The sequence below is a fragment of the Cucumis sativus genome, chromosome 5, assembly GCF_000004075.3.
Source record: "Cucumis sativus cultivar 9930 chromosome 5, Cucumber_9930_V3, whole genome shotgun sequence".
NCBI lineage: Eukaryota > Viridiplantae > Streptophyta > Magnoliopsida > Cucurbitales > Cucurbitaceae > Cucumis > Cucumis sativus.
This window is the reverse complement of record NC_026659.2, coordinates 5015615-5036308: the sequence shown is the minus strand read 5'-3', so window position 1 is coordinate 5036308 and position 20694 is coordinate 5015615. Positions and strand designations below refer to the sequence as shown.

General features: G+C 33.1%; 2 protein-coding genes across 5 annotated transcripts; both read left to right on the top strand.

Annotated features, from left to right (window-relative positions):
• Positions 1-3726: 3726 nt before the first annotated feature.
• Positions 3727-12986, top strand: LOC101204638 (ARF guanine-nucleotide exchange factor GNOM). 4 transcript variants are annotated; one of them, XM_031885338.1, is made up of 4 exons: positions 3727-3945; positions 4047-4162; positions 6608-7427; positions 8666-12986. In XM_031885338.1, the coding sequence occupies exons 3-4, from the start codon at positions 6693-6695 to the stop codon at positions 12338-12340; spliced, it is 4410 nt and encodes a 1469-aa protein (XP_031741198.1). In that variant the 5' UTR covers positions 3727-3945; positions 4047-4162; positions 6608-6692; the 3' UTR covers positions 12341-12986. The 4 variants fall into 4 exon arrangements, with proteins under 4 accessions (XP_031741198.1, XP_031741200.1, XP_031741199.1 ...); XM_031885340.1 differs by having other exon boundaries at positions 6605-7427; XM_031885339.1 differs by having other exon boundaries at positions 4047-4165; positions 6600-7427.
• A 1617-nt stretch (positions 12987-14603) lies between these two features.
• Positions 14604-17497, top strand: LOC101217145 (vesicle transport v-SNARE 12). Its single transcript, XM_004147629.3, has 5 exons — positions 14604-14943; positions 15279-15337; positions 15457-15645; positions 16730-16900; positions 17145-17497. Exons 1-5 carry the CDS (start codon positions 14850-14852, stop codon positions 17289-17291), a joined length of 660 nt encoding a protein of 219 aa, XP_004147677.1. The 5' UTR covers positions 14604-14849; the 3' UTR covers positions 17292-17497.
• The last annotated feature ends 3197 nt before the right edge of the window (positions 17498-20694 follow it).

Here is a 20694-nt window from a genome sequence, read left to right as displayed (position 1 = left end):
GAGGAATTGTTATCGATAATTAAAAAATAATAATTAACTTAATTTCTTTTTACTGGAAATATATTTTATTTTACTTACAAATAACTTCCGTACTCGGATTTTTTTTAAAAATAATGTAAAATTTGAAACATATTTCAAAAATAGGGTAGATGCAAAACTATTTTCAAAAATAGGTGTTTTGAGGTGAAGTCGTGGACGGGGTACACGACTTCCATGCAGTGGCCCCCACATACTCTATTTTTTCTTTATTTTTATATTTATACTACACTGGGCCCACATTTTTTAATTTTCTCATTATTTATATACGTGGATCCCACACACTTCACTTTTTCTCATTATTTATATATACATACTCACATATAATATAATATATATATTATACATTTAAATTCTAAAAATATCTTTCTTTATTAAATTAATTTATTTTTTTTATTTTTTTCTTTATATATATTTAAATATCACAATCTTCGATCTTCAATTTTTCTTATTAAATTCATTTTTCTAATTTAATTTAATTCTTTCTTAATCAAAATTATACATATATTTTTTTTTCCAATTTTCAATTTTTTTAAAAAAAATCTCATATATTAACAAAACATGTTATTAAAAATATATTAAACAAATTAAAAGAGTAATAATAATAACAGTTATTATTATTACTCTTTTAATTTGTTTAATATATTTTTAATAACATGTTTTGTTAATATATGAGATTTTTTTAAAAAAAATTGAAAATTGGAAAAAAAAATATATGTATAATTTTGATTAAGAAAGAATTAAATTAAATTAGAAAAATGAATTTAATAAGAAAAATTGAAGATCGAAGATTGTGATATTTAAATATATATAAAGAAAAAATAAAAAGAATAAATTAATTTAATAAAGAAAGATATTTTTAGAATTTAAATGTATATATAAATAATGAGAAAAAGTGAAGTGTGTGGGACCCACGTATATAAATAATGAGAAAATTAAAAAATGTGGGGCCCAGTGTAGTATAAATATAAAAATAAAGAAAAAATAGAGTATGTGGGGGCCACTGCATGGAAGTCGTGTACCCCGTCCACGACTTCACCTCAAAACACCTATTTTTGAAAATAGTTTTGCAACTACCCTATTTTTGAAATATGTTTCAAATTTTACATTATTTTTAAAAAAAATCCTCCGTACTCTCAAGTTAATTCTAAAAATAGTATCATTGTTAAAAAAAATGACAAAAACGTAGTCATTAATAAATTTATCATGAAAATGACGCGAAAATATAAGTAAATGATAAAAGTAGGGTAAAATATAAAATATTGACAATTTAATTTTAGAGCCTATAAGAACAATGAAAAATTAGGACTTCCTAAAAATAGCAAAATTATTATAATAGAAAAACAGAAAATATGAAAAAGAAAAAAAATAGATGTGACAATAGCTCAAATGCCCTTACACAGGTAAAAACTTAAATCCTAAATAAAAATACCTATATTTAAGTAATCGTTCACGTAACTCACATCAAATTAAACCCTATGAAAATATAATTTTTTTCAAAAAAACATAAAATTATACATATTGTCATTAATGGGAAGCTCAATCTAATCTCTGTAAACGTTAAAATCTCTGCAAACATTCAAATCATTCTTGGACTTCGATCGGTTTAGCTTTGTTTGTTACATTTGAAACCTTAAGAAATTTTTGTTCAATTTGAAACATGTCTCTTCATCTTCTTCGGATATTTCTTCACGACCAAATCAGTTTAGTTTCATTCGTTCTATTTGAAACCCTAATTTTTTTTTGTTCCATTTGAAACCCATCTCTCATCTTCTTCGGATATTTCTTCACCGCCAAATCACCGATTTCGCGTCTGTTCCCCATCTCTTCATCTTATTCGCCCAATTCTTCACCTATCATTTAGTTTTGCACAACTTTCGCTATTGAACAAATGGTTTAAGGTTCAACTACTAAACCGAATCTCTCTCGGGCCAACTAGAGGGTGGGGCCCCTTGTTTAAGACTTGGATTAAGTCATTAAGAGAAACCTATCTACTAACTCTGGTAGGAGTGAATTACGTCTTGTACCTTATGTCCCCAATTATTCACCCAATCTTACCCTGAAATGGGAGGTTTAATGAGCCAACATTAATGAGTTGTCATCACCTATGCAGATCTAAGAATAATCTCGTGCGAACAAGAGTTCATAGTTTTAAGATTAAGCCTCGAGTCCTTAGTTTATTAGCTTTAAGATTAAAGTTCAATAAAGTTCAAATTTACTAAATAATAGTCTTGAGTCCTTAGTTTATTAACTTTAAGATTAAAGTATAAATAACGACTTTATTGAATAGAATATGATTACAAACTACAAGTTTTATGACATAAATTCTAACAAGTATCTCGTACAATATGTGACCTGTGATATTAATTTCTTACAATTTGTCAAAACTTGTTAGAAAAGTTCTAAGATCTCTACCTGGACGTTTTTATATGAAAGTTACTGCAACAGAGGAAAGTTAAGACATTGAAATATTAAAATTGATGAATTGTTTGGATCTTTACACACTTTTGAGATGCTCAATTACGACAGAAGACAAAAAAAGGAAAAAGTTGTTGCCTTTCACTCCATAAACAATGAAGGACTTTCTATCAAGATAGAAAAATGTTATAATGAACTGTAACACGTTCCACAACTAAGTTTACAAAACAATTTTCTAAAGTTGTTAAAAGATTCAACAAACGTCCAAACAATTTTGGGAATCACAAGAATAATAACAAAGATCAGAACAATTATCGAATCTATAGAAATATGCATGTAAATATTATTGACGTATGAAGGAATATGTATTAAACAATTAATGTTAATTTTAAATACATACATTTTTTTATATTATATAAAAGTTAATTTTCATAAATGTAGTGAAACACACAAATATTTACGGTACGTGTAACAAAAAAACAAAAACCCATGAAAAACCTGGTACAATATTTTGATAATTTCCATATTTGCCTTTGAATATCGTGGAAGATTCGTCACTTTTCTTTTTTTCTTCTTTGTCATTTATTCATTCTCTATTTCCAGATTTTCTTTCTTATATTTTTAACTGATTTATTCTTCTATTTAAGTATTCTACTTCATGTTCACTGTTGTTGACAAGATTTTTTGAAGCTACTTTATATTCCTCATATTCGAAAATTTCAAGATCTTTTAAATATCATTTTGACATGATCTAAATGATCGTTTATCATTGTCAACGCGGCCGTTTAAATTTGAAGCATTTTTTTCATTGCTTAAAAAGAATTACATAATTGTGTTGATATGATCTAAACAATCATTTACCATAGTCAACACGATCGTTTAGTATGATCAACATGATCGTTTAGATTTGAAGTATTTTTTTTCATCATTAAAAAAAACTACACAATTGTGTATAATGACCTAAATGATCGTAAATAATTCGTTTAGACGGTAATATATGAATGACCGATTAGTCGCATGTTGACTAAGATATTTTTTTGTATTTTCACGGTGGACATGTGAGTTTTTGTTGCTTTTGAGATTGTCCTTGGTATAATGTAAGTATTTTTTAAAAAACTGTTGTATAAATAAAATTGATCGATTATATCATATGTTAAGATAGTATGGAAATTTAAAAAATTTGAGGAGTGAAAAATTCAATCCAAGCTTTAAAAATAAAAATAAAAATAATAAAAAATAGTAAATTCATATTCCACATACTCCCATTGTTTTTTTTTTTCTCTCTCAAAATTTCTTTCTTTCATTTCTTTCAGAATTTCCCTTCCCTCCTCCACTCGCACTGTCGTAGACGCGAAAACGGAGATCCCCCACTCCTCGCCGGCCGTCGCCTCCCTTACGGCTCACCCCCGCCCTTTACCGACCGCCGTTCCGGCCGTGCCCATTCCGACGCCACCTCTCCTTCATTTCGTCTTCCAATTGTTTCTGATCTAGGTAAATTCTAATTCCCCCTGGATCCATGTTCAGTTTGATAATTCCTAGTTTATGCAAGATTTCTTGTTTACTAGGCATTTCTCGTTTTGATTTGCATCTAGGCCATGGATGGCAGATCAAGTTTACACTGCCAAAAGTGAAGCTCTTTAATCTCTCCCTAGATCTCTGCTTTTCTTCCTGTCTGTGTTGACCGGCTTTGCTCCTCTACGCATTACAGGTAATTCGTATCTTTCTAGATCTTTGGCCTCCATTTCTGTGTTTCATTTGTATACAGACATTTCCTTGTACATCTATGTGGCCGGAGTGATCGAGTAGGATTCTCTTTTGTTCTCCTTCATTACCGCTTGCTGGGTTGCTCAGGAAGTTACTATAACGTACTCTATTCAATTGCCAACAACCCTCCCTCTAGTTGACACGGATGTAATTTGACACTTTCTTTTTTACGGGCTTAACTATGATAATTTAGTGTGCGTCAGGTTGCATTTGTTGGATTTCTCGAATTTGTGTGTGGAATTTGGATCCATATACAAGGTTGTGTACCCTTTTCCTCGTTGTAGATACAAGATTCGTATTATAGCTCTCAAAAGTGTTCCCGTTATGAAATTTGAAATATGAATATTGGAGAGCAAAAATGAAGGTGGGTATTTCAAAGGTTTATCAGATTTTACATCAAATTTCGAGTTTGGGTGCTATTTTTCTCTTTCTCCTTTATCCATTCTTAAATTGTTGTTCGTGTTTCCAGCCATTGCCAAGACGACTACAATTACGATTAATGAGAGTGTAGACTTATTGACACAAAAAAGTTCTTAGTCGATGCACTTTGTGCTAGGTTAAATGATGAAAAAATTCCCGGTGAAGTTTCTGATAAAACAAGTAGGTTTTGTTGCCTATTTCAATAGTTACATTTCTTTGCGATTTTCTCATCCCCGCTCTGACCCATCCCCTACTGTCCAAACTTTGTTGTTTCTTTTAAGAAGAAAGACATGATGGCCCAAACTTTACATTCCACACTCTTAGATTATTGCTTGAGACATCAATCAATTTACCCAATAAGTTGCACTTTCATGGATGAGTATGCTCCCAAGTTTTTCGTGGTGTTATACTTGACTCATGTTTCTAGTAACTTGAGATTTTGTTATATAATCAGAAAGAAATTAAGAAAGAATGCGGACTTCTGGAACTCAAGGCTAAAGCAAACTCAATACTATTCCTGTCTCCTACCCTTTTGCAGACTTTTCATCTGGCTTGCACAGAGGATCATTCTGATGTTTATGATTATTGACTACTGATGGTTGTGGTCGGTTCTTTTCCATGTAATCTTAGATCTAGCATAATTTTGAGTTTCACCAACACCTTGGTCTTTCCTCTATTAGGAAGGTGCAGACCTTAAGAAAGTGCAGTCCTTTGCTCCATAAGTTTTACATGGTAGAGTGAACATCCAGGATATTGTCCAACAACATTCATCCTTAGTGATGTGTTTTCAGTGGTGTTTACTTTGTCATCAATAGGAATATGTGGAGGAGCTACCTATTTGTTTGTTTCCTGTGCGTCAGTCTTTTAGGCTGTTTGGAGTTGTTGTGACGTGTGATAGGGACTGTTGCTCGATTGTGGAGGAGGTTTTGATGAACTCTCTCTTTTGCCATTATTAAACCACCAATTCATAAAAAAACTTAAGCTGATGGTTGAAGGCAAATTTAATTATATATCACCAACACTTCCCCTCACTTGTGGGCTTGATCGCTTGAAATATTTGAAAGGCCCAACAAGTGGGAATCAATTTTACCTCACTTGTGTACTTGTGGGCTTGAAACATTGAAAGGAACAATAAGTGGAAATTGATTTTAATTGGGGAGGAAACGACAATGCAAAGGCTTGAACACAAGACCTTGATGGACCTCCTGCTCTGATACCATATTAAACCATCAATTCATCCAAAAGTTTAAGTTAGTGGTTGAAGGCAAAATTAATTATATATCACCAACAGTCATAAAGGAAGAACTTGTGGTTTGTTTGTTATTGCTATTGTTGTTAGTTTGTTTTTTTGGGTGCTATTTTGTAGGATGTGTCTTGAAAGGAATAGCCGAATTTTTAGAGGTTAGAGGCTGTCTTTATGTAATGCTAATCGGTCTTTCTGTATTTATCAGCTTAGTTTAATTCTTTTGAACTAGAACCAGTTCTTGTAGCTAGTTTAGGTGTCTTTTTTTTTTCTTTTTCTAGTGCCTTCGTAAATTCTTTCCTTTTTCTTCATAAATGTTTGATTTCTTACCTTAAAAAAATAAAATATAGAAAAGCATGAACTTCCTATTATGAACAACAAAAAACAGTTTTTAGACATCTACTTCCTTGAAATGAGCCGTCTTCTAGCGTGATTGCTCCCGTCAATCTTTGTGGGATGTGGTTTATGGAATGATATCTTTATTATAATGAAACTTATAAATATGAAGTCAATCTATTATTCATTTGGTTAGTGGAACTTAAATTTTAACTTTGATGGGTTATCTAATTTTTCAAATTGATTAGGGAAATTTTAAATTTGGAACTGTGCTAGTACATCTTTTCTTTCTAGGAAAATTTTAGCTGGAGTTCTTATGCCAACTTTTAATTTAGGGCTCGTTGAATTTTGAATTGCTAATAAATATGTTTCTCTTCTCCACTTAAGCAGCGATTGCTCAAGTTAGCAAGGTTTCTACTCAATCTTCTCACAGTACTCAACAAACTTTAGTACGGTGAAGGGAACATATCCAAAGATGGGGCGCCTGAAGCTGCAAACTGGAATCAATGCAATTGAGGAAGAACCTGAGGAGTGTGATGTCACATATACAAATAAAACTGCATTGGCTTGCATGATTAATTCAGAAATTGGTGCTGTATTGGCAGTTATGAGAAGAAATGTAAGATGGGGAGGTCGATATATGTCAGGTGATGATCAATTGGAGCACTCTTTAATTCAATCACTGAAATCATTAAGGAAACAGATATATTCATGGCAGCATCCGTGGCATACAATCAACCCTGCTGTGTATCTTCAACCATTTTTAGATGTAGTTCGATCGGATGAAACTGGGGCACCTATTACTGGGGTTGCTTTATCCTCTGTGTACAAGATTTTAACTCTTGACATGATTGATCAAAATACTGTGAACGCTGGAGACTCTGTTCACTTGATAGTTGATGCTGTTACCTGTTGTAGATTTGAGTTAACAGATCCTGCATCAGAAGAAATGGTCCTGATGAAAATACTTCAGGTCCTTCTTGCTTGTATGAAAAGTAAGGCATCCATTATGTTGAGCAATCAGCATGTCTGCACAATTGTTAATACGTGTTTCCGCATAGTGCATCAAGCAGCCACCAAGGGTGAGCTATTGCAACGGATAGCTCGCCACACAGTTCATGAGCTTGTTAGGTGTATCTTTTCACATCTTTCAGAAATCAATACCACAGAACGTGCACTGGTCAATGGCAACAGTTCCAGCAAACAGGAGGTACTAATTTATTCTCTGCATTTCTCAATAGCTACATTTTAAACCGTGGGATAGTTAGATGTGTGATGAAGCTTAATGGAAAAGAAATTTATCATTTTGTGCACGGTAGTTTTACTTTACCTTATAGTATATATTTTTTTTTCAGTTGAAGTTTACCTTATGGTATGTATCTTTTTTCTTTCAGTTGAAGTTCCCTTACTATATCTCTCTGGGTATGAAATACTGGTTATATCCTTTTCATTTTAAATTTAATCTCCTTTGAAGACTAAAGTGAACGTGATATTTTTCATTTATCTGTGATGCTTTTATCAAGATTGGGTTTTCTTTATTATAAGTATGAGATAGCTGTTGCACCATGGTCACGGTTTACAGGTTTCTCAGTTTAGTTTTTAGTTTTGTTGGGTAATAAACATATACTTACAATGTTGGATCTTCAGTGTTAACCGTCAGTGTTTCATCTTGGTTCCATGTCAATTACTGAGGTCATAAGTAGTGAAATTTGGTAAAGAATGTACTTGCTGTCATTTTTATCTTTGCGCTCATGTTCTGTGGACAACTGTGATTAAATGCCATTAGATTGGAAGAAAAGTTTTTTTACATTGAGAGATATCTGCCCATTCTTATGAGTTGGATCGTTGACTGCGTCAGCCTTGCAAAAAAAGAAAAAGAAAAAACGCATAACAGCTTCTTTGCAATTTTGGGTCTCCTAAAGAAGCTGTTATGCTTATTTTTTTTGCAAGGCTGAGTGGAGTCAAAATTTCAAAGAAGCTGTTTTGCTCACTTTCTTTGAAATTTTGGTCCTAAATTATATAAAGTGATCACCTTTTGTACCCTTGGATATCTTGGGTATTTCATTCGATCAATGAAATTATTTCTTATCCATATATGTGTCGTATTTATATATATGCATATAAGTGCTAAAGTTTAGGTACTCCTATTAGTCACGTTGACGATGATGTTGATAATGAGCGTTAGAATTTGTCTAAGAGAAAGTGAAAGTTGATGGATACATCTTTTTGTTTTTGTTTTTGTTTCTGTTTTTTAAAAAAAATTATCTAGCAAAAATAATTTTTGTCCACAATACAAGGTTTTGCATTTTTATGTTTTTGTTAATGTTTCTTACATTTAGAATGACTCCTCACATTATTTATTTTGATATTGAAATTATCAAGTTGCTCTTTGGCAAAAATTAGTACAAAATTGTTAAAATAATTTATGAAATTTATTCTCTTGTTCAGGCTGGCCGGGGGGCTAATGATGACTATGTGCTTGGAAACAGGCTTCTGGAGAATGGCAACGTGGGCCATGAATTTGATGGTCAATCATCATCCAACAATTTTGACTCTAATCCTTCATCAGGTCTGATGGCAACTGGAATGGAGGAAAATTTACTTGAGGATGGTAGTGCGAAGGATACGGTTCCATTTGACTTTCATCTTATGAATGAACCTTATGGGGTCCCCTGCATGGTGGAAATTTTCCGATTCCTCTGTTCATTGTTAAATCTAGTTGAGCATATGGAGTTGGGAGCTAGGTCAAATACCATGGCTTTTGATGAAGATGTTCCTCTCTTTGCCTTGGGATTGATAAATTCAGCAATAGAGTTGGGTGGCCCATCCTTCCGCCATCACCCTAGGCTATTGAGTTTAATCCAAGATGAATTATTTCGAAACCTTATGCAATTTGGTTTGTCAACAAGCTCGCTAATCCTTTCAATGGTTTGTAGCATTGTTCTCAATCTCTACCACCATCTGCGCACTGAGCTGAAGTTGCAGCTTGAGGCTTTCTTTTCATGTGTGATTTTGAGGCTTGCCCAGAGCAGGTATGGGGCTTCATATCAGCAGCAGGAGGTTGCCATGGAGGCTCTTGTTGATTTCTGTAGGCAGAAAACCTTTATGGTGGAGATGTATGCAAACTTAGACTGTGACATAACTTGCAGTAATGTCTTTGAAGATCTTGCTAATCTTCTGTCCAAGAGTGCTTTTCCAGTTAATTGTCCTTTGTCTTCAATGCATATCCTTGCTTTGGATGGTCTCATTGCCGTTATACAAGGAATGGCGGAGAGGATTGGTAATGGAGCTGGACTAGAAAATACTCCTGTGAACCTTGAGGAATATACTCCTTTCTGGATGGTTAAATGTGAAAATTACAGTGATCCTACTCAATGGGTTCCATTTGTGAGAAGGAAAAAGTACATTAAGAGACGTTTGATGATTGGAGCCGATCACTTTAATCGTGATCCCAAGAAAGGACTGGAGTTCCTTCAAGGAACCCATCTCTTGCCTGATAAACTTGATCCCAAGAGTGTAGCATGCTTTTTCAGGTACACTGCTGGTTTGGATAAAAATCTGGTTGGGGACTTCCTTGGAAATCATGATGAGTTTTGTGTCCAGGTTCTTCATGAATTTGCTTGGACTTTTGATTTTCAGGACATGAATTTGGATACTGCTTTGCGGCTGTTTTTGGAAACTTTTCGACTCCCTGGAGAATCACAGAAGATACAAAGGGTGCTTGAGGCATTCTCTGAGAGATATTATGAACAGTCGCCTCAAATTCTTGTAAATAAGGATGCTGCTCTTCTACTTTCTTATTCACTTATAATGTTGAATACAGATCAGCACAATGTTCAAGTGAAAAAGAAGATGACGGAAGAAGATTTCATTCGGAATAGCAGGCACATAAATGGAGGCAATGATCTTCCACGAGATTTCCTCTCTGAATTGTATCACTCAATCTGTAAGAATGAGATTCGTACTACTCCGGAGCAAGGAAATGGTTTTCCTGAAATGACCCCAAGCCGATGGATAGATCTGATGCATAAATCTAAGAAATCCTCTCCATTCATCGTGTCTGATTCTAAAGCCTATCTTGATCGTGATATGTTTGCTATAATGTCAGGGCCAACAATTGCTGCTATATCTGTGGTATTTGATCATGCAGAACATGAAGAAGTCTATCAAACATGTATTGATGGATTCTTAGCTGTTGCAAAGATCTCTGCATGCCATCACCTTGAAGATGTACTTGACGATCTTGTTGTGTCCCTCTGCAAGTTCACAACCCTCATGAACCCATCATCTGTTGAGGAGCCTGTGCTGGCATTTGGTGATGATACAAAAGCTAGGATGGCTACTATGACCGTTTTCACCATAGCCAACAGGTATGGTGACTTCATTCGCACAGGTTGGAGAAACATCCTTGATTGCATCTTGCGATTGCACAAGCTTGGTCTTTTACCAGCTCGTGTGGCCAGTGATGCAGCTGATGAATCAGAACTTTCTGCTGACGCTGGGCATGGAAAGCCTCTTACGAGTTCTTTATCTGCTGCACATATACAGTCAATTGGAACTCCCAAGAGATCCTCAGGTCTAATGGGTCGGTTCAGTCAGCTCTTATCTCTTGACAGTGAGGAGCCAAGGTCACAGCCCACCGAACAACAACTTGCTGCTCATCAGCGCACCCTTCAAACCATTCAAAAGTGCAATATTGACAGCATTTTTACAGAGAGCAAGTTTCTACAGGCTGAATCTCTGTTACAGCTGGCACAAGCACTGATATGGGCTGCAGGACGGCCCCAGAAAGGGAACAGCTCTCCTGAGGATGAAGATACAGCAGTCTTCTGTCTGGAATTGTTGATTGCCATTACCTTGAATAACCGAGATAGAATTGTGCTTCTTTGGCCTGGTGTGTATGATCATATATCTAACATTGTCCAGTCAACTGTCATGCCCTGTGCTCTGGTGGAGAAAGCTGTTTTCGGACTTCTTCGGATTTGCCAGCGCTTGCTTCCTTATAAAGAGAACCTTGCTGATGAACTTTTGAGATCTCTACAACTTGTCTTGAAGCTAGATGCTCGGGTAGCAGATGCATACTGTGAGCAAATTACACAGGAAGTCAGTCGTCTAGTGAAAGCAAATGCTTCTCATATTAGATCTCCATCAGGATGGCGTACAATAACATCCCTACTATCCATTACAGCTCGACATCCAGAGGCTTCTGAGGCAGGATTTGATGCTCTACTCTTCATTGTGTCCGACGGTGCTCACTTGTTGCCAGCAAATTATACCCTCTGTATTGATGCCTCAAGGCAATTTGCTGAGTCTCGTGTTGGACAGGCGGAACGCTCTTTGCGTGCATTGGATCTTATGGCTGGATCTGTTGATTGTTTAGGACGGTGGGCTAAGGAGGGTAAGGAAGCTGCAAGGGAGGAGGAAGCCATTAAAATGTCACAAGATATTGGAGACATGTGGCTGAGGCTTGTGCAAGGGTTGAGAAAAATTTGCTTGGACCAAAGGGAGGAGGTTAGGAACCAGGCTCTATTGTCATTGCAAAAGTGCTTGACAGGTGTTGATGAAATCAACCTTCCACATGATTTGTGGTTACAGTGTTTTGATCTCGTGATCTTCACAATGCTTGACGATTTATTAGAAATTGCACAAGGACACTCTCAGAAAGATTACAGAAACATGGAAGGCACGCTGATCCTTGCCATGAAACTCTTGTCAAAAGTGTTCTTACTGTTGCTCCAGGATCTTTCTCAATTAACAACCTTCTGCAAGCTATGGCTTGGTGTTCTTAGTCGAATGGAAAAGTATGCAAAAGCTAAAGTTAGAGGAAAAAGAAGTGAGAAGCTTCAGGAGTTGGTGCCTGAACTTCTCAAGAATAACTTGCTTGTTATGAAAACTAAGGGGGTGCTAGTTCAGAGGAGTGCTCTAGGTGGAGATAGCCTGTGGGAACTCACATGGTTGCATGTAAATAACATTTCTCCCTCGTTGCAATCGGAAGTCTTCCCCGATCAAGATTCCAACCGTGTACTTGGTCAGGGTGAAAAAGGTGGTCTAACTTCTAGTGAAGCAAACTCTGTTTCTTCAACTGAAAAGGTAGCATCCGACAATGCTGGAACTGGAGGGTAGGGTTTATTCAAACAGAAATCTCAGCTTCTTTCGGCAAGTGATGTCGCAATGCATATACTTGACCATGAGGATTAAATTTTTTTGTCTAGAATTAGTCTGTATCCATCCAGATAATCTTAAATTTACAGAATGGAGATAGGGCACTTCAAATCTATACTTGGAGCCTCCTTTGTTACAATTAGAGGGATGGTTATGAAGTAAATTTGTGTCCCGGAACCACCCCAGGTATGCTTTATGAACTTCCAGGCTTTCATCTCTTTTGGAGAGGCGTTTCTTCTTCTATATTCTACAATTCTTGATCACAGAGTTCTCAGAGTTGAATTTTAGTCTCATTCTAAACCATGATGTTTGTTAGTGTTGTTATACGTATCCTCGTATGATTAGGCATAGATTTCAATCTTTTGTCTTTTCTCTTTCGTTAACATTCCGAATTCTGGAAGCATATTGTCATTCATCCTTGAATGAAGCATGTACTTACTATTATTTTGTATTATCTTTGCTGAGTAATGTACAGAATCAAAAAGTTTGCTAGTAAAGCACTTGGTATGTTAAGTGTAGTATGCTTACTTTGGGTATTTTAAATGGAGGGAGTTGAATCGAATGAAAGTGATGGATGAGGTGGAATGGAACCATCATTGTTCGATAATTATTGACATTTTGTATCAGATCATTGTGTTTTTTTGTTTGGCATCATGGAGCTTGCAGCATTGGTGGTCAAAGAGATGGTAATTACCAAAAACCAAAAACCACTCAAAATCCTCCTTTTTTCTTTTGAATGAGGCTGCAAATCGAACTTCCAACTTTAAGAGTATTATAGGTAAGACGTGTTCTTTTACCGGCAGTCTCAACTTTGAATTTTCAAGTGAGCTTTGATACCAAAAATCTTTGATGTGTTTTGGGTGGTTTAATCCAATGAAATGTTTTGAACGTTAGGGAAGAAGGAGGAGGTAGTAGTTTAGATTTCAATTTTACTTAAACTTCACATTCTTAAGCGACAATGATGCATCAGTATCCAACAAATATGCTGAATTATTTTGCAAATCAATTGAATTGCTTAAAATTTTGGGTCTAGGTTTTTTTTTCTTCACTTTTGGATTTCGAAAATTATAAGCTCTCTTTTATAACTTTATGATTTGAGAACGTTGCAACTTTACTTTAGTTTTTATTTGGTTCTTAGATTTCAATATTTTATCTTATATCTTTTATTAATTTCTACACATGAGAACTAATATTCCGTTTCTTCTTTGTCATTAATTTAAAATAATTATGATATGATATTATATCTTTTAATTAATATTAATTGTATTAGAAAAGTCAGTGAAAACTACATCAATTGTAATTCATGTATTTCTTTTAAGTCAATTAATAGACAACTTCACAATATCAACTGAAAGATAGTGAGAAATTCAGAGTTAAAAAAGTGTAAATTTTGAAACAAAACTAAAAACTTTTCAGTGTAAAATTGTCCAAATTCTAACTACACCAAAACTGGAGGCCAAAAGTTTGTTTTAAAAATAGTCAAATTATTTGGTTTAATTAATTATTAAGCAAGAACTTGTTTGGGGTTTGCTTTTGTGTTTTTGTTTAAACTAGATTTGCAAAATGAAAAGATTGGAGCAATTATCAAAACATTTTTAGTTGTAAAACCATTATATACATCAGATAATGGTTACACACCAACGTTTATTTAATAATTTTAGTCTAATACTTTAGTGCTTTAAATCTCAAGCTCACCTTATATTTTTCTTTAGAAAAATTACAGTTTTCAAGTTTTTTTCTTTAAATTGGATGATTGTCATTTTTGTTAGCTTAACAACAAGAAATTCAAACTCTACTCTAAATTGAATTTGAGAACAATAAATATATTTTCAATCATGGTGAAATCAAACTTTACCAAATTATTTTTTCCTCAAGAGAAAAACTAAAAAACACAACACACAACCGAAAAAGGTTCCAAGAAAAGGAGGCAACAAAGGAGAAGGTGAAGTCGACTTGAAACAAAATTAGATTCACAATCTAATTCCCCACTTGGAAAGGACATAAGGTAAAGTCCCAACTCCCAAGGATACAAGAATTACTCTTTCTTAACTACAATCTAATTCCTCACTTGAATGTAAACAATAAATTGCAAATTGGTGAACAACAAGAGAAGTCAAAAACAATATATATCAACAAAATAAAAAAAAAATTGAATTTTACTATGAAAACATTAGACATTTTGGAGAATCATTAACTTTACTTCAATTTATGAAAAGGATAAATTTGTAGTTCAAACAGCTCTGATAAAAATTGATAGAAAATTGAGAAATAAATAAGCAAAGCCTTATTGTGGTTGTCGGCATCGGCAATTACTTCAGAGCCACCACGGAGAGAATTTCGGTGGCTGTTCTTCACCAACCCTTTTTCCTTTCCTTTTCTCTCCAATTTCCGATCTCCCAATTTTGAGGGGAGGAGTTGCCGGAAACTCTAAGTAACCTTTTCTCAGTCTTTCACCAAAATTCAGTCAAATATGAGTACGGTTTTCGAGGGTTACGAGCGCCAATATTGTGAACTCTCCGCCAATGTTTCTCGGAAATCCAACTCTTTCGCCGCCTCCGATTCAGGTTTTCTATATATATTTCGCCTCTGGTTTCAACATAGATAGATGGGATAAGTAGAATTTGGTCGTTAGAATTTCGAAGAGAATCCCTAAATTGTGGTTGGAGATCTTTGAGTTACAATTGGTAGGTGCTGGGTTTTCTAAACCGTGTGAGAAAGGATATGAATATGGAGTTGGGATGAATTTTAGTGTTTCTTACTGGTTCTTTAGAGTTAGATTGTGCAGAATTGGATTCTACTTTGGAAATGAACTGGAAAAAGAAGTTTATTATTGAGAGACTCTTATTTTGATCGTGAACTATTGGAATGTTTGGTGATTTTAACTTTATCTGAATTGCAGAGCAGAAACAGCAATGGCTTTCGGAAATCAAAGTTAGTTTGGATGAGGCTGAAGTTTTGGTATGTTTAAAGAGCCTCCTTTTGGCTTTCTTTCTTTTTCTTTTTCTTTTTCTTTTCAAGTTGGTTAAATTCATACTGATATGCATACAATGTTTAATCTTTATTGATTGATTCTCTAGATCCGAAAAATGGATCTTGAGGCTAGAAGTTTGCAGCCAGGGGTAAAAGCTACCCTACTTGCTAAGTTACGGGAGTACAAAGCTGATCTTGGAAAACTGAAAAAGGAATTTAAGAGATTGACAACACCTAATGCTGATCAGGCTGCTCGTGAAGAACTGCTGGAGTCTGGAATGGCAGATGCTCATTTGGTAGATTTTCATCATTCATATTTTACAGTTGCCTTCAAATTTTAAGTACTACATATACTCTTATCTCCTCACTAATGCTTCTTCAATCGTGAGTTGGGTTCTAAGTCTGGAAACAATTTGAGGGAGCTTATCGTTGATTGAAATGATTTTGTCTTTATGAGATAACATGAGTTTCATCTCAAAACTAATTGGCAATGAGAGAAGTGACCAACATGTATGGTGGTTCTTTAGGTTCACTATTCTTAAATCTAATCCCAACTCTTGTTTTTGGATCAAATCTCTGTTAAGCTTCACAATACCATATTTAGATAACATAGGATTCCATTTCAAAACTTAGTGACAATTAGCGAAGTAGCCAAACAGTCTTGAGATTTTGGCTATTTTAGTAGCCTATGTTTTAGGGTAAACTTAACTAGTTAAAACACTAATAACTTCCTTTGTAGGTTTGAATCTTCACTCCTATGTTTAAATGGTAATATCTTGTTAAAGTTATTGCATATCTTAAGTTCTCGGGATGGTTTTAGTCATATAAAGTAATGCTATAATCAATATGGTTGTCCCTTGGTGTAAATTCTCCCCACTTTTCTCCGTCCTTTTCAATTGGAAGTTTTTTTAAACTCCATCAATGAGAATTTCCCTTTAATATTTTTTCCTCTTTTGGTATTTTATACCGTCATTGAAATTGAAGGCGCTCCGGAAACATGAGAGTTGCTATAGAACTTTCTATTTAATAAACCTTTGCAATATGATCATCTTATCGAGTCTTTATTTTTCTTCAACCACTCTTTTGATTGAAGTGATGATGGTTTCTAAGCTTTGTTGATAGACAGTACTTATCTTTTCCTCTCTCAATGGCTGTGTGAGGTCTCAATAATTTAAACGGAATCTGTTTCAGGAGTTAGTGTCAGTTTCTGGATGTGTTTCTATTATATAGCATCATGTGAATTTCCATCATGTATCAATGGCATATCTCGTATATATAGATATTGTTTTAGTTTCAATAATTCATCATTTGAAATAAAGTATATTTGTCTTCCATAGGTTTAATTTAAAATTGTTATTATATTTACTGACATTCTTACAGGCCTCAGCTGATCAAAGAGAGAGGATGACAATGTCCATAGAGAGAATAAATCAGTCAGGTGAAAGAATCACAGAGAGTAGAAGAACCATGCTGGAGACCGAGGAGCTCGGTGTCTCAATCCTCCAGGACTTGCATCAACAGCGGGAAACTCTCCTCCAGTCCCATAAGAGAGTAAGTTTTGTCTTGATATTTGATATTATGTTCTGGCTGAGTATTAAGTCCAATTTTTGATGTCATTAACATCCTTTAACTCCATAAGATGCATAGATACAAACTTGGTTCCTAACTATGAGCATCCTTAAACTTCATTTTAAAAGAAAAAATTCCTTAAACTTAACACACACATTTTAATTTCTATCCCTTTTAAGCATCCTTGGGATAGTTCCACTGTTAACAACATGGTTCAATGTTACAGCTTCATGGGGTAGATGATGCCATTGATAAGAGTAAAAAAGTTTTAACCACAATGTCTCGAAGAATCAGTCGAAATAAATGGATCGTCGGGTCAGTAATTGGGGTTCTGGTACTTGTAATTATCATTATACTGTATTTTAAGCTCTAATATCATCATTGAGATGTTTCCTTGATCACAAAATGAATTCTACTCCGATCATTTTAGTTTCCAATCTTACACTTGGTTGTCAATCATATATTTGTTGTATTTTGTTGTCAGTGTACGGTGTTCGTGTCTGTAACTGAATCAAAATATTGAAACTCGATAGCATTTTAATCAATCAATACCCAGTAGTTGGCACTTCTTGATGACTACTTAGTACCTTCCCTATTTGCACTTAGGGAAGTACAATAATTGCTCAATTGATTTTCTTTCCTAATGTTTTCATTGATGTTTTTCTTTTCCTTGCACTTAATCTTATTACCATTTTTGGAGTTTCTCTTGACTTTAGTTAACAAACATATCGTGTTAAGGGTTGATTGATTGATTATACATATTTTTGTCTCTCAAAGGTAATTGTTCTAATGTTTCTACAAGTTTTAGATCTTTTTTCATGTGGGTAAATATCACTGAGGTGATTACTAAAATGATTAGGAGTATAATATTAAATTTTCGTTGTTTCATATTTTCATTGAAAAAAGCATAAATTAAAAAAAGAAAAAGAAAAAGAAAAACAGCAAAAGGTATACTTAAAAACATAAATTTAATATATATTTCAAACATTGTCACACATTTTTGTTTCTTTTAACGAGAAATTCAAATTAAACACGTAATAAATTAAAAGAAAATGGTCTATGATTGGATAATAAATAAATTGATTATTATAGGATCAATGATAATGAATGAATAAATGTAATTACATGGGTTAGGTGAGCATTGACCAATTGTAATTACCAACAACTCATGTAAGTGTGCAACTTTATGCTTTATACAGCAGAGTGTTCTATAGTTAATTAATGAAAATTAAGTTCATACCATTGTAATTGTAATTTATAATTTGTAAGTTCATAAGTCCTCTCAATCCTAGCTCCAACAAATCCAATTAGGGATCAGATAAGTTGATAGAAAATATAAAACGTCCAAATTAATATTTGATATATTAAATGAGGGAAAACATATTTAAGTTTAATTGCAATTTTGGTTTGAGTAAGTTAGAATTATTTAGTCTCTATACTCTGATAAAACCTTATCAATAATCTTAATGGTGTGATAAAATCATTTTAAGTGTTTCTACCGTAAGAACTGTTTAGGAAGCTTTTTACATTTATCATTCAAGTGTACATTAAATAAAATAATTGATGTATTAAGAGATATTAAATAAAATGACATGTTGATATAATTCGAATGATATTTAAATAAGAAATATATATTAGAATATTTAAAATATTTGAATGAGGGTGGGGAGAAACATTAGAGCATTTAATCTAAACAAAAAATTATATACAGTGAGGTTTGGTTATATTGCATAGATATTTAACTCATTTTATTATATTTAAAAATAATCTCGATCATTTGTTTAATTTTCTTTTTATCATCATATATGTTTGATATATTTTTCTAGTTTATTTTATTATATATAGGCTCGTTTGCATGTTTCTTTATTAGTAGGAGTAATTATATCATACACTACCATTAATAAGTTCATTATTATATCTATTAACAACATATGTAAATCATTGCTACTAATAGAATGTTATGTGTAAATCAATTGTTACTAATTAATTTGTTTCAATCATGTATATCGCTCACTAACTAATGTGTGTGGATTGATATGTAAATCATTTCTTTTGATAGATTTAACATATAGACATGCAATACTAAGGAGGTTAACAAACAGGTGAAATAATTAAGTACGCAGTGATAAATAAATTTAAAAAAAAACCATTTTTAGGTAAATGAAAACGAAAACTATTATTGACAACATAAGTATAAGTAGATGTTATTCAATCTTCAAAAAAGATGAAACTATTATTAATATTATGTTTCTTCTCTTCATTTATTATAGAGATATTAAAAAGAAATTATAGTCTGATCAACCCGTATTACCCAACTCAAATTGTAATGGTTGGATTAGAAAATTGAAGGAAAAAAAAGTTGAACTTGGTAATCGAATTGTGCAAGTAAGGGGTCAAATTAACCTAACTAAACCAGATTATGTTATATATATATATATAAACCTAAAACCTAAAAGTAAAACTTCTTTTGGATGGCCATTGTAGATTGGATTTTAAATTAATATATATACATGACAATTTATTCACCTAACATATTAAAAAACAATATGAAAATTTATCTAAATTATGGAGAGATGAAAAAAAAAAACAAATATGTCAACCCAACTCGAGTCACCCTAGATTTTTTGGATTGGATTGAATTGATTTTTGAATAATAAACTGATAGACTCATTTTTTGCCAACTTAGATACTTTGAGTTGGTCCATAATGTTTGTGTATTGGGACGTATGTGTATGAGAACCTAATCATTGGATATTTATTTTGATGGTTAGCTTTTATGACTTCAAAAATTGAAGCTATTATGTGACAAGTTAATAAGTACTATTTAGAAAAGAAAAAAAAAAAAAAGAGTTATAAGACAATATTTGAAAACGACCCTTCAATTTGTAAATAATCAAAATGTGTCCCGGAGTGGACAACGAGAATCTCTCCTTTTTGTATTCATAAAATGATTGGGCCTTCCAATCTCAAAAGTGTTCTCTAATTTCGTTCTTTTTTTTTAAGAAAAAAACAAATTTTGTTCTAGACTTTAGAATTTCAATTTTATTATTACTATCTAATTCAAACTTACATAAGTTTTAGAAGCTAAAATTTTTAAGTTTTGCACTTTAAATTCTTTTTAATTTAATAAGTAATAAATCACAAAACACACATATAAAATAATGATAATAGGGCAAATGTTTATTGAATTTTGAGAAGTTTAACAAATATTATCAAGCCATCAATTTATGTGTTCATCCATTTAATTTTGTTAAAATGAGTGAGCTTATGGATGTTTTCTTTATAATTATTTTAGGTTAAAATTAATTAGTGGATTAGCAAAAAAAAAAAAAAAATCAGCTAGTCAGCTAAAATTGATTTAACCATTTGAGTTTACGGTCTAATTTGATTCATTCAAAAATTTATAAGAAAAATCTAACAAATTAAAAAAAAATATAAGAAAAATTGATACTAATTAGTTATGTTTTATGTAATTGATGATGTTTACTAAAAATGCAAAAATAGAATCAAATGGTGGGACTCGTTATCAATTTAAGAATCTCTACGTAAAAGAAAAAAGAAATAAAGTTATTTCATTCCTTTGTATTCACGTTTCTTTCTTATTTCATGGGACTCGTCAACTTTTCAATAATTACTTTATATCTTTACCAATCTCTCTTATTTTCTCCACGACCTACAAAAGCTACACTTATGTATTCCTTTATTACATCAACCAATATATTACATATATATATATGATGGTTGAATTTGGTTGTCTAGAAGCTATTGATCTTCCA